The following is a 14886-nucleotide window of genomic DNA, read 5'->3' on the forward strand; positions in this document are numbered from 1 at the left end:
CAAATTATACAAATATAAAACCAGCCCTCTTTACTATCCTATCAGACAAACTCCGTCCGGGATGCTGCAGCGAACCTGTTTGTTTTGCTATTAAAACTTTACGATCCCATCATCTGCTTCGGGGGGGAGGAAAAAACTGCAAGCTCCGAGCATCGGTGGCAGGAAATCCATCCCTCAGTTTGCAGTCAGGAACGTCGTAAAAACGATCCACACTACTGTTACTGTTACTGCTGAAACTGCCAACTTTTCCCCCCCTCCCTTTTACTCTTAACTAAAATGAGTACTTTGAATCCTGGGAAATGAGGGGGGATTTGCTCAACCTGTTTTTCCACACTTTTATGGTGGCGGTCGTGAAAACGAACCAACGGTTCACAATGTGTACTTTTCAATCTTGCGGAAGCAAGCGGGTTGAGCTGTTGAGTTCCTTTTTTATGTCATGAACTTGCTATTGATTAGTTCTTAAGGTTAAGGTACAATGTTCAGTTGATTTGCTAACTTTTCTTTCCTTTCCTCCCTCAACTTTTCAGCTGCGCCGACTGCCACTCGTCCTGCATGACCTGCAACGGGTCGTCCGAGTCGCAGTGCATCCTGTGCCGGGCGGGCCGGTTCGCGCACGAGGGCCGCTGCCTGAACGCCTGCCCGGACGGGTTCTTCGGCGACAAGAAGCGCCACGAGTGTATGGCGTGTCCGATCGGCTGTGCGACCTGCAGCAGCGGCTCGATCTGCACCGGCTGCCACTCCAACTGGACGCTGAACAAGAAGGCCCGCTGCATCGCCAACGGCAGCAACAACTGCGATGAATGTGAGTAGCACTGTATCGATCTTTGGGGCAGATATGCTGCTTGTTCTCGATTATTCGCCGTGCAATCCCCTTAATTTGACTTAAATCACTCGACTGAAGCATATCGTGCCAACCGTAACTGTAGCTAAATTTAAGCTTGACAAACTTCTACGGTTCCAGCAAGTCGGGAATCCGGAAGGCTACCGCAGCCACAAAATCGGAAAATGAAGATTTATGCTCGTTGGGCACCAATTAGAGAGATCCAAAATAACAAAACAGGGAGAAATTTCAGCCAGGTCAGGGGATGCATCCTGGCAAACCTGTGTCCCATTAGTGCAGCCGAGCAGCACTGGCAGTATAGAGTGCAAATGCTTTTCACGGAATTGCTCATTGTAGCGAAAAAGTGCGCTCGAGGTCCTTCCCTAGCGACAGTTTTCACAATGTTGCCATTGGAGCGGTTTTTTGTGGTTGGCTTGCTAAGGTACTTTAGATTAGCTAGATGAAACCATTTTTCCGTGACTTTTTGTTGGGGCATTTGGATTTGTTTTTTTGCGTCTTGGTAACAATTCCATGCTTATGAACAAAAAGTCTATGACATATTTTTATTGAAATAGAGTTATATATATATAAAACTGAAAAACTATAATTTAGAACAATCATTAAAGTCAAACTGGCTTCAACGAACAAAAAATCTATTGATTTTGTTGAGAATCCGCGAAAACAATATGAGAATTAATAAAGGAGGTGTTAGACTACGGCAAACAAGCATACAAACTCGCACATTTTGACAGTTTGCAAATTGTCTGCGTTGTTTGTTCGCTTATCTTTGTTTGCAGAAACGTCAGCTTGCGTACATTTTGTCTTGTTTGCGAGTTTCACAAACTGTCAAACGCGAAAAAGTGCGAGATTGTTTGTTTGTTTGCCATTGTGTAATAGCTCCTTTAGTGAATAGATCATTGGATAATGTATTTTCATTAAATTAGTTTCCGTTATCCTTTTTTTTTCAAACAAATATTATATTTTTCCAAAATTATGTTTATGGATTTGTTCATATTTATTTGAACCCAATACCCAAAGGAAAAATAAAAGAATCTAAATGAGCATGAGCATGAGCATTTAAAACCAAATCCGTGGTATTTGAAAATAATTCTATCAACTCTCACCATCATTTTTCAATAATATTGTTGGTTGCTATTTGGTTCAAGTTATTTTGAATTAATTTTCAATATTTTAAATATATGAGTAATTACATTGCAAAAACATCTAATTTCAAATTCTTTTCTTTTGCTCTGGAACTTACTTTTTTCCGGAAGAGCAATTCCAGCTTGTCTGGGGAGCAGAAACGCACATTAGCGTTGATTAAAATTTATCCTCCAGATCACCAGGCTCCAGCGAGGCGCATTTTTCACGTTCCAGCGACGTATTTTTTTTTTTTGTTTTTGCTCATTGACTAATTTTTCCTTTCCTTTATTTTTTTTTCCCTTCTTTCCAGCGGAGTACTACGAAAACGGCCACTGCCACACGTGCCACTCCACGTGCGAGACGTGCACCGGTCCAACCGAGCACGAGTGCCTCAAGTGTGCGTCGCCGCTGCTGCTGCAGAACCAGCGCTGCGTCAACGAGTGCGACGAGGGCTACTACATGGAGGTGGGCGCCTGTGCCAAGTGTCTGCACACGTGCACCCAGTGCGTGTCCCGGATGAACTGCACCGCCTGCCAGAAGGGCCTGCAGCTGCAGAGTGGCGAGTGCCGGACGACCTGCGCCGATGGGTGCGTGCCCTGATAGAGTGAAGTTACTTCCACAAGTTACTAAACAAATCTTGAATTCCCTCTTGCAGCTACTACAGCGACCGGGGCACCTGCGCCAAGTGCTACCTGAGCTGCAACACTTGCAGCGGACCGCGCCGAGACCAGTGCGTCAAGTGTCCGGAGGGTTGGCAGCTGGCCGGTGGCGAGTGCCACCCGGAGTGCCCGGAGGGCTTCTTCAAGACCAAGTTCGGGTGCCAAAAGTGCCACCACTACTGCAAGACCTGTAATGGTGAGTATAGTCTAGTCAGTTCGAACCAGTTGTTCCGGATCTTAAGGAGAACTCTTCTACTCCCTTTTCCTTCTACAGCTGCCGGTCCGCTGGCCTGCACCTCGTGCCCGTCGCACTTTATGCTGGACGGGGGTCTCTGCATGGAGTGTCTAGGGTCGCAGTTTTACGACCCGCCCACGCAGACCTGCAAGACGTGCCACGAGAGCTGCCGGTCGTGCAGCGGCCCCGGCCAGTACTCGTGCGTGACCTGTGCGTTCCCGCTGCACCTGGACCGGCTGAACAACCAGTGTGTGCCTTGCTGCGCCAGCGATGCCTCGCCCGAGGACCAGAGCTGCTGCCACTGCGACAAGGGAACCGGTGAGTTATTTAGAATTTAATTTATAAGCTGTTAGGAATTCACTGAAATTGCATTCTGTCAATTGGAGCTAATTCAGGGAGCTCAAATCTACCGAACCTTGACGAAATTGAAACGTGTACTGCGTGTACATGATTTTATTTTATTAAGGTGCTAGATGGTGTCTTTCACTTATGGGGCAATGACTGTCAATGATGGTTCTAAATTCAGGGTTCAGATTAAGTAAATTGAAATGCAAAAAATAATCACCATTTGTAAAATGCTTCTACAAACATAAAAAAAAAAACATTATATTATTGAAACATTCTGATTCAAGATTTCATGATGATTATCTAAAATATTTATGGCCGCCAAATGACCGATTGGGAATGATAAATTCCAGAGCCTTCAGACACGTTCTTCAGTTATTTGTAGCTCAAAACCTTTTTAAATCTAAAATCTAAAATTCAAAATCTAAAATCTAAAATCTAAAATCTAAAATCTAAAATCTAAAATGGGTAATTCTCCGCCAACTCACACAGCAGTTGCCCCGACCCCTCTTCGATTTGCGTGAAACTTTGTCCTAAGGGGTAACTTTTGTCCCTGATCACGAATCCGAGGTCCGTTTTTTGATATCTCGTGACGGAGGGGCGGTACGACCCCTTCCATTTTTGAACATGCGAAAAAAGAGGTGTTTTTCAATAATTTGCAGCCTGAAACGGTGATGAGATAGAAATTTGGTGTCAAAGGGACTTTTATGTAAAATTAGACGCCCGATTTGATGGCGTACTCAGAATTCCGAAAAAACGTATTTTTCATCGAAAAAAACACTAAAAAAGTTTTAAAAATTCTCCCATTTTTCGTTACTCGACTGTAAAAAATTTTGGAACATGTCATTTTATGGGAAATTTAATGTACTTTTCGAATCTACATTGTCCCAGAAGGGTCATTTTTTCATTTAGAACAAAAATTTTCATTTTAAAATTTCGTGTTTTTTCTAACTTTGCAGGGTTATTTTTTAGAGTGTAACAATGTTCTACAAAGTTGTAGAACAGACAATTACAAAAATTTTGATACATAGACATAAGGGGTTTGCTTATAAACATCACGAGTTATCGCGATTTTACGAAAAAAAGTTTTGAAAAAGTTGGTCGTCATCGATCATGGCCGTTCATGGTCACCCGCGACAGACACGGACGACGAAACAAAGAGAAACGCAAAAAGTAACTTTTTCAAAACTTTTTTTCGTAAAATCGCGATAACTCGTGATGTTTATAAGCAAACCCCTTATGTCTATATATCAAAATTTTTGTAACTGTCTGTTCTACAACTTTGTAGAACATTGTTACACTCTAAAAAATAACCCTGCAAAGTTAGAAAAAACACGAAATTTTAAAATGAAAAATTTTGTTCTAAATGAAAAAATGACCCTTCTGGGACAATGTAGATTCGAAAAGTACATTAAATTTCCCATAAAATGACATGTTCCAAAATTTTTTACAGTCGAGTAACGGAAAATGGGAGAATTTTTTAAACTTTTTTAGTGTTTTTTTCGATGAAAAATACGTTTTTTCGGAATTCTGAGTACGCCATCAAATCGGGCGTCTAATTTTACATAAAAGTCCCTTTGACACCAAATTTCTATCTCATCACCGTTTCAGGCTGCAAATTATTGAAAAACACCTCTTTTTTCGCATGTTCAAAAATGGAAGGGGTCGTACCGCCCCTCCGTCACGAGATATCAAAAAACGGACCTCGGATTCGTGATCAGGGACAAAAGTTACCCTTTAGGACAAAGTTTCACGCAAATCGAAGAGGGGTCGGGGCAACTTTTCCCGATTTCGTGTGAGTTGGTAGAGAATTACCCAAATCTAAAATCTAAAATCTAAAATCTAAAATCTAAAATCTAAAATCTAAAATCTAAAATCTAAAATCTAAAATCTAAAATCTAAAATCTAAAATCTAAAATCTAAAATCTAAAATCTAAAATCTAAAATCTAAAATCTAAAATCTAAAATCTAAAATCTAAAATCTAAAATCTAAAATCTAAAATCTAAAATCTAAAATCTAAAATCTAAAATCTAAAATCTAAAATCTAAAATCTAAAATCTAAAATCTAAAATCTAAAATCTAAAATCTAAAATCTAAAATCTAAAATCTAAAATCTAAAATCTAAAATCTAAAATCTAAAATCTAAAATCTAAAATCTAAAATCTAAAATCTAAAATCTAAAATCTAAAATCTAAAATCTAAAATCTAAAATCTAAAATCTAAAATCTAAAATCTAAAATCTAAAATCTAAAATCTAAAATCTAAAATCTAAAATCTAAAATCTAAAATCTAAAATGGGTAATTCTCTACCAATTCATAAGAAATCGGGAAAAGTGAAAATTTGTCCTAAGGGGTAACTTTTGTCCGTGATCACTTATCTGAAGTCCGTTTTTTGATATCTCGTGACAGAGAGACAGTGCGATCCCTTTCATTTTTAAACATGTGAAAAAAGAGGTTCTTTTTCAATAATTTGCAGCCTGAAATGGTGATGAGATAGAATTTTGGTGTCAAAGGGACTTCTATGTTAAATTGGACGATTGAGTACACCACTCAAAATTCGGAAAAAAACGTATTTTTCATCGAAAAATACTCTAAACAATATATAAAACCTCTGCCATTTTATATTACTCAGCTTCAAAACAAAATTAGAACATGTTATTTTAAATGAATTTTTATGTAATTTCCGAATTCCAAAGGGGTTTTTTTTCATTTAGAACAAAATTTTTCATTTTGAAATTTTGTGGTTTTGTGGCAAAGTTAGAATTGCAGGGTTAATTTTTAATGTAACAATATTCTACAAAGTTGTAGAGCTTACAATTACAAACATGATATGTAAACATAAGGGGTTTGCTCGAAACCATCACGAGTTATCGCGATTTTACGGAAAAATGTTTAGAAAAAGTTACTTGTTGCGTTTCTCTTTATTTCGTCTTCCGTGTCTGTCGCGGATGACCATGAATGGTCATGATTGACGACGACCAACTTTTTCAAAACTTTTTTTTTCGTAAAATCGCGATAACTCGTGATGGTTTCGAGCAAAGCCCTTATATTTACATATCAAAATTTTGTAATTGTCTGCTCTACAACTTTGTGGAACATTGTTACATTCTAAAAAATAACCCTGCACAGCAGATCACTTATCTTAAATAGAATAAATTAAAAAAAAAACATATCTAAAATCTACAGTTATTGCTTTGAAAACAGATCAATTCACACTAAAAAATATTTAAAAAGTTTAAATTTTTTGATGCATAAAATAAAATATAAAAAATATCGCTAATTTCCCTTCCACTCATTCCCTTCCAGGAGGCTGCATCAACTCGTCGCCGGCCGGCAAGCGCCGCGTTGGCGCCGAACAGCAGCTGCTCCAGTTCGGGGACGAAGCGGCAGCGGCCGCCGCAGCATCCGGCACCAACGCCGGCGATCTCGGGTCCGGCCAGCTGGCCTCGCTCCGGCAGGTTCTGCTGGGTGCTTCGCCGACCGCCATCACCGTGATGGCCATCTCGGGCTGTCTGCTCGTGGTGACCGTGTTCGTCGTGATCTTCAGCGTGCTGCAGGTGGGTGGTGCCTTTGTATAACTTTAGGGGGTTTTGAACGGGTGGTGGGTGCGTTGCAGACGTTGGGGCGTAATGGGTTCAAGCATCGGCTCGTTATTGGAAAAGCATCGGCTCGTTATTGGAAAATTGGCTTTCCACCGAACCAACAAACGACCAAGCCATCGAGCCGTCAACGCGGGGTCGCTCAATGATTAAAACACCTCCAAGGCAGCCATCGGGTCGAGGTTTGTCCGTTTGGGGAATGGATTTGTGGTCTCGTGGTCCTTCCTCTTCCCGTCATCGGCTCAGCTTGGCGACGATGGCGACGAATGGGTTTTGTGGTGTACCAATCGCGACGACCGCAAATCAATTCCTTGCTCCAGGTCCCATCGGTGGGAGTTTGTTGGGAAAATGGGACTGTTGGTGGGGTGGTCCTTAAAAAAAATTTTTCGTCGTTCATTGTATTGGAATATCAGAAAATTTTATCAACAAAAGTAAATAACCCAAAAAAAATGAAATTATTTATTATTTAATTTGTTACAAAACCCACCCCAAATACGTCGTCCAAAGGCCGTAATTCCCTTTCAAACAACGCAACGCAACGGAATCGCGCAGTGCTCTTTTTCCCTGCGGGAGTTTTGGCATTTTCATTTTGATTAACCTGCCGCCGTTGCCATATTGCCGGCGGAAGAACGAGAACGGGACTCAACTCAACGGCGGATGTTCAACTCGTTGCTCGTCGTCGGCGTCAATCTGTGGAGGCACAAAGGCACCATCCGGGGCCGAAGGTTCGAGGACAGAGCCACATCACACACAAATCAACCTCCGGATACGATGGAACGCGAGAAAATGCGCTGCAATTGATGAGTTTTCGATGCGATGGGAGCTCTTAATTAGGTTCAGGACGATTGATTCAGAAGGGGAGTGATGTAAAGATGGTACACTTCCTGTAAAAAAATACTTTTCAATTGTATTTCCTTCTTCACTGAGAAAAGTCTTTAAAACCTCTCGAAAAATTAACGTTTAAACTAAACCTCCTAGACCCACCTTCACTTGTACATATCAACTCAGAATCATATTCTGAGTAAATGTCTGTGCGAATATGCACTTGATTTTCTCGGTTATTACTGATCAAATTTCTCCCGGATTTGTTCCATTAGGTCCAGTTTCAGGTCCTATTTATGGGTTATGAATATTATAATATTTAATTAAGCATCCTGTCAAGGTGACGACATCATTGCAATGAACGAGAATATACATTTTGCTTTGTTTACAATATTTTATGAAACTCTCTTCTACAAGTTATTTAGAATAGTACCCCACACGTGTTGATACATTTTGATAATGTTCCTTGTTCAGTTATGAAAATCATAATCAAGCAATGATTGTCAACCAGCAGGTCAATGATTGGTTCACAAAATTATACGAATTTAGAGACACATTTGATTTAGATAAAAAAAATCCTTCAGTGCCTTCAAGAAGGATACCACCGGAATATGCTGATTTATTTTGGTGCAGAAAATCGTAAAATTGAACAGTGTAAGCTAGTGGAAAGGTTGGTTTTCTTTGCAAACGGTTTCACCTTAATGAATATTCGCCAGTTTTGGATATTTTTTGGGTCGCAAAACATTGTGAAAAATCATTGAAAAGTTTCAGCTTGTTGGTCCCGACATTTTCGAATTAGCAAATAAAGTTTGCATTTGATGTGTGGATGTAAAACAAAATTTTATCACAAAGTTATCTCTAGGTTGGTTGAACGGATTTTGATCATTTTGAACGGCAACAGTCTGGAAGATTGTTAATGGGGTACTTTTGTAAGAAAACCCATCTTGTTTTATACTTTTAGAAAAGTATTTAAAAGATCACCTGTTTTAATAAATGACTTCCAAAAAACATGTTAAAATTCTTGAGGATTGTTTGAATTAATGAGCAATTTGACACTTAAAAGTTTCGAATTTCACGGTATTTACCAAATTTCACGGCCGATCGCCAATTTCACGGATTAAGTGGCTTCCGTGAAATCGCGAAAAATCACTAACCCTAATAATTACATATTTTGATCTTAGAAAGAATAATTAAAGCACATTATATAATAATGTGCTATAATTAAAATAAATTTTTACCTTTTGATCATTACACCAATAATTCAATGTTCAAAAAAAAATTAATGTAGATTTCTTGAACTTTTACAACACCTTGGATTCGATGATTTTACTTGATTCATGTTATTTTTCCAATATTTGAAAGAAAAATCGGGGTTTGGCATTGACCGTATTTTTAACTTATATTTTCTCAAAGTAAGTATTAGATAATTGTTGATCTTTCTTAGATTCTGCTCCGACAAAGTTTATTCCGACTTAAAAACTTATGTTGTTCTTTATTTCTGGCAGCATTAGCCTGTGGCAGCTTTAAACTTTCAATAAGCAACAAAAACTCAGCGTTAAAAAAATGCAAATAAAAATACTAAAAATAAATGAAGAAAATCATCAAACAAGAACCACGGCTACGTCACGACTGTCATCCACATACAAGGCGAGTAAAGTCAAAATCGAACCAAGATCGTACCAAGTTTTAGCGCGTAGCGTTTGAAATGGTCGTATGCACATCTGTTATAATTTATAAAAATTAAAACTTTTTTTCGTTACTTTTTTAAGATTTACAATTAATCTCGGACTTGAAGTTGCATTTAATTCCATCGAGCACCTAATGTTGGCATATCACCTTTTTGGTGATCAATTGAAACTAGTTTAAAACATTTTCGAAGAAAATTTAGAGAGTATTTTCAAAGCGCAATTTATTTTAAACCAACAGTCAGGAAGAATCAAACGTAATTTATGTTGTTTCAAGAAAATTGAATCTATTTCCTTTTAAGTTTAGCGTATTGTGATATATTTACGTAATACTTGTGATCTCAAATATTTATGCAATAGATAGTGAAAACTGACAAAAAAAATAATTTGAGCAAATATTTATAAATGTTTTTTATACGACCTTTTCAAAACCACACGTAACAATATTGGCACCACCAGAGGCGCTTGAATTACACTTTTTGTCACTAAAACTTAATTTGCAAATAGTAGTTTATGCAACAAGTTGCGAAAAGAGGATTTTTTCAGCACGAGTCGTACATTTATCCAACGAGGTTCACCGAGTTGGATAAATACGACGAGTGCTGAAAAAATCAAGTTTTGCAACGAGTTCCATACAACATTTTTTGCAATTTCGAAAAACACCCATTGAGTGAAATTATAAGTCGAATTTTCATGTATTTTGACAATAAATCGTTTAAATCAAAAAAATGTTGAAAAGTGTTACGTTTCAAAACAAGTGCTAAAAAGTTCAACTTTTCAGCACCCATTTCAGTGCTGAAAAGTAGAACTTTTCAGCATTTATTTTGAAAACTGTCGCTATTCGATTCTGATATTTTTGGTACAGAAAAGTAGGCTATTTCATCTTTCAAGAATGACAGGAAAAGTAAGTAGTTTCACGACGGAATTGCAAAAAAATACTTTTTTTTATTTTTTTTTATTTTCTGATACGTTTTTTTTTTCTTTTTTTTTATTTAGATTTTCTCTTCCATGTACTTTCATTCAGTTAAAATATTATTGAGTGTCCAATCACAAACGATGACTTTTCACCTCAATTTTAAATACTAGCAAATTTCATTTATTCATGAAATATCGTAGCTTTCGCTATTCAGTGATTTCAAATGTAGGAGGTCCTACATGTACAAAAGGGAAAAGGGATACCTAAAACTAACTTATAATTTTCTGATATGTTTTAGGGGACATAAGAATGCCAACTTTCAGAAATTTCCAGAATTTGCAAAAAAAAAACTTTAACCGAGTTATGATTTTTTGAATCAATACTGATTATTTCAGAAATCAAAATACTGGCCGCAACATTTTTTAATTTAATTTTTCGATGTAAAATTGAATTTGCTATCAAACTTAGGTGAAATTTTGAGAATGTAGGTCGGTTTTAAGTTATAGCCAGTTTTCGGTAACTTTTTTGAAAATAGTCGCAGCTTTTCTTCTTCAATATTAATGCCCATGTTTGCCTAGTTTCAAAAAACATAGTTTTGAAAAATTCTCTAAATTTTGCTTTTTTGAAGTATGTTGAAATAAGGGTGCTGAGATATTGAATGCAAAGATTTCTAATCAGGAAAATTGAGGTTTTCTAAGTCTAACCCAAACAACCTACCATTTTCAGTGGATTTTATTTTTTTTAAATCAAGACAAACATTTCAATAAGGCGTAATTATTGAATGTTTGGCCGTTTTAAAATGTTAGTCTTGATTTAAATTTTTTGAAAATATGGTTTTCGAAAAGATCGAAAAATTTCACGAATATTTTAACATTGCAAATCGGACCAATAGCTGCTGAGATATCGACAATAGAAAATGGTGGGTTGTTTGGGTGAGACTTAGAAAACATTAATTTTCCTGTTTTTAAACCTATGAATGGCAATATCTCAGCAACTAAGGATCGTATCAACAAGGTTCACAAAAGCAAAATATAGAGAATTTGCTCAGCTTTTCAAAAATATTTTCTTCAATGGTGGGCAAACATGGGCACTATTTAAAAAAAATGAAAAACTGCGACTATTTTCAAAAAAGTTACCTAAAAATTGCTAAAATTTAGCCATCCCTCATATTCGGAACAGTTTACAGATCGGCCAAAGTTCAACAAATCATGGAAAATCGATAATTGAACATAATGATTTGCTTTTACCTTCATGTGAAAGCTTTTCTTGCGATCTTTCGATTGATGCATAGACTAGCTGTATATTCAGCAGTTCCATATGAAAGTTTAAGAAAAAAAAATAAAAGTGCTTCGATTTTTCTGGAGGTTCCTTGGCCAAAATAATTAGACCCGTATTTTTTTGTTTGGCCATTAGGGTGGCCTACGTCGTGTTAGGGTGGTCCGAAAAATGGCCATTTTCGTCGATTTTCACAAAAACCACTTTTTTCAAAAAATCATAACTTCGCTCCATTCCAACCGATTTTAGCTGTCTAGGGTGCAAATGAAAGATGATAAGTTGGACTTCCAAGAAAAAATAATGTGGAGTTTCAAAAATCTAGCCTAACATTTGAAAAAGTCTAATGAAAACATCAAATGCCGTTTTGACGGTGTCTGGACCAAAGAGCCTATATCTGAAAATATTTTTAACGGATTCCTCGGGCAGTTGCGTATTTCAACTACGAAAATTTTGGTACCCTAACATCTATAGGTCATCGCTGAAATTTTCTAGTTATCGCAGTTTTAGTGAAAAAAGTTGATTTTTTGCCGATTTCGTCAATTTCTCGTTTTCGCGCGCGGCGCGTCGAAAAACCCGGATTTTATTTTCAAAAAATCATATCTCTGAATCCTGTTAATGAACCTCACCCAATTTTTGATATATTATGTAAAATTGTTCGAGGAATCCGTTAAAAATATTTTCAGATATAGGCTCTTTGGTCCAGACACCGTCAAAACGGCATTTGATGTTTTCATAAGACTTTTTCAAATGTTAGGCTAGATTTTTGAAACTCCACATTATTTTTTCTTGAAAGTCCAACTTATCATCTTTCATTTGCGCCCTAGACAGCTAAAATCGGTTGAAATGGAGCGAAGTTATGATTTTTTGAAAAAAGTGGTTTTTGTGAAAATCGACGAAAATGGCCATTTTTCGGACCACCCTAACACGGCGTAGGCCACCCTAATGGCCAAACAAAAAAATACGGGTCTAATTATTTTGGCCAAGGAACCCCCAGAAAAATTTTGAGCCAAATCGAAGCACTTTTATTTTTTTTCTTTAACTTTCATATGGAACTGCTGTATTTTTACATTTTAAACAAACAAACTTTTTTTTCTCCCCAGGAGTACTTATTTTTTACAAAATAATGACTTCACACTCTAAAATCAATAAAACTCATGCTTAGTAATGTTTTATTAATGGTCTGATATTTTGTGTGAAAATATCAGTTAAATTCAGGTGTTCCACAATTGTGGGAGGCACAATAACATCCCACAATCATGGAACAGGCAATTTGGATGCAGTGTTTTGCTGCTCTGGTTAAAATAGTCTTGAGATGCAGGTTTTTGTTTAAAAAGTACTACTTTTACTAGTGAAATAGCAAGAGAATGTCCAAATAAAGGTTCTAAAAATAGCAGGGTCGACAGAAAAGTTGCATTTTGCATCCTATTGACAAATTACCACAAAAGTGTTCCGAATTTGTGGGTGTTCCGAATATGTGGGATGACTGTACTTTTTGATTGCAAATTCGATTTTTCATCGAAAAATTAAGTTGAAAAACTTTTGAGACAATATTTCGATTTTTGAAAAAATCTGTATTGATTAAAAAAAATCATAACTCAGTCAAAGATTTTTTGCACATTCCGAGAATTTCTGAAACATTGGCATCAAGTCTCCTATGACATATAAAAAAATAAAAATAGTGTTTTTTTGCAAATCAAATTGTAATGAAAAAAATAAATTATAAATCACTAATTTGTTTTAACCTTATATCATTTTTTTTCTTCAGTATAGTCCTTAGCTTTGCCGAAGACACCAAATCGATCAAAAAATTCCTTCTAAAGATACCGATTTTTGAATTTTCATATATCGTTTTTGTATGGACAGCTGCCAAATTGGTATGGAAAATTATATGGACAAACAAATGATGCCAAATGGCTTCTTTAGGCATACCGAAGGCAACAAAAAAGTTTTAGCCGGATTGAAAAATAAAAAAAAATCGAATGACCGAAATCTCAGAGAATTTCGTACCACAAATTGAAAAGCAATCCCACAATGATATCACATCAATTCCCAATAAAAAATCCTTTTTTCCCGAAAAACGTCTGCAACGAATGGCACACCGATCTGGTCCAACTCACAGAAAACCCCGTCGTATTTCCATCAAAACCCACAAAACCACTGACATTTTTTCTTTCTCTCCCTCTTTTTTTTGCTCGCTCACCCTTTTTCAGAAACGTACCCGGACCGTGTTCACCGGCGTCAAGTACAACAAGCTGGCCACCGGTGGCACCTCCCGGACCACCCGGATATCGATGGCCAACGGTGAGGATGATTCATTGCAACCAATTGTAAATAATTCCGACGAAGAGGAGGATGATGAGGAGGAAGAAGACCCGGATGATGGACCGGACCGGAACCAGGAGGATGACCACGAAATCCTCGACGGTGGCAGCAGCAGCAGCCGGAGACAGCAGCGATCCGGTCACGGGCGAGGGAAGCAGCCGTCGACGAGGTTCGCCAGGACCTGAAGTGCAACTACACCCAAAAAAAAAAGCGGAAAGAGAGAGAAAACAGGAAAAATAGGGGAAAAGGGGAAGGGGTGTGGTAAATGTGTGCTATAATAGGCGATAACAAATTATTATAAATATTTACTTAAGTGCGAACGAAGGACGACGGCGACGAGGGCAAAAGTTTGAGGAAGGTGAAGGGATGTTTTTAAAATGAACAAAAAATGATGAAATGATGGCGATTCTACTAAAAGTGGAATCGATCGTTTTCCCTTTCAACAAAAAAAAAAATACGAAATAGGATGAAAAAAGGACGAAACTAGGCAGCAAACATATTCTCTGCTTGGTTGAGTGGGATAGCTTGAATATGAGAGTGAACGAGGACGTGTAAAGAGGTTGGTGTGATATGAACAATCTTTTCGGTTTTTAAATAAACAAAAACAACAACGTTCTGTTATTTTTATACACTATTACAATTATACACATAACTATATGAAAAGAAGAAAGATTAAGGATGAATGTAAGAGAACAAACCATTTAGCAAAAATTCAAACACTTTAACATGAAATTGTCAAATTTACCGAAATTCATTGTGTTGATATGAAAAGAAAACAGTTTTTTTTGTAATTCACAGCAACGCATTTGGAGAATATGAAAATAAATATTTGATTTTGAATACCTTAGCTGGTTGTTTTTGTTTTGATTGTTGTTAATAACCCCTTCCCGACTAGAGCGTAACGAAGATTTTTTACGTTCTTCCTTGCATTTGAAAGAACCTTTTGCTTGTCTAATTTTGATTAGGTAACACTTTAATGCAAGCAATTCAAATGAATGAAATTGATTTAAAAGCTAAAATTTCAATTTTTACGGTGCAAATCAACCAGTGCTTTTTACACCTAT

The 14886-nt window shown here is 37.1% G+C and overlaps 1 protein-coding gene across 2 annotated transcripts in view; it reads left to right on the forward strand.

Moving 5' to 3' along the window:
- LOC120417435 (furin-like protease 2) overlaps positions 1-14667 on the forward strand; it is a 128375-nt gene extending 113708 nt beyond the window's left edge. For both annotated transcript variants that reach the window (XM_052711337.1, XM_039579476.2), the window contains exons 8-13: positions 528-802; positions 2274-2550; positions 2619-2818; positions 2897-3175; positions 6510-6760; positions 13711-14667. In XM_052711337.1, the coding sequence (XP_052567297.1) occupies positions 528-802; positions 2274-2550; positions 2619-2818; positions 2897-3175; positions 6510-6760; positions 13711-14007 (1579 nt within the window). In that variant the 3' untranslated portion in view covers positions 14008-14667. The remainder of the gene's footprint in view (positions 1-527; positions 803-2273; positions 2551-2618; positions 2819-2896; positions 3176-6509; positions 6761-13710) is intronic.
- Positions 14668-14886: the final 219 nt, after the last annotated feature.

Source organism: Culex pipiens, unplaced genomic scaffold, assembly GCF_016801865.2.
Source record: "Culex pipiens pallens isolate TS unplaced genomic scaffold, TS_CPP_V2 Cpp_Un0002, whole genome shotgun sequence".
NCBI classification, from domain to species: Eukaryota; Metazoa; Arthropoda; class Insecta; order Diptera; family Culicidae; genus Culex; species Culex pipiens.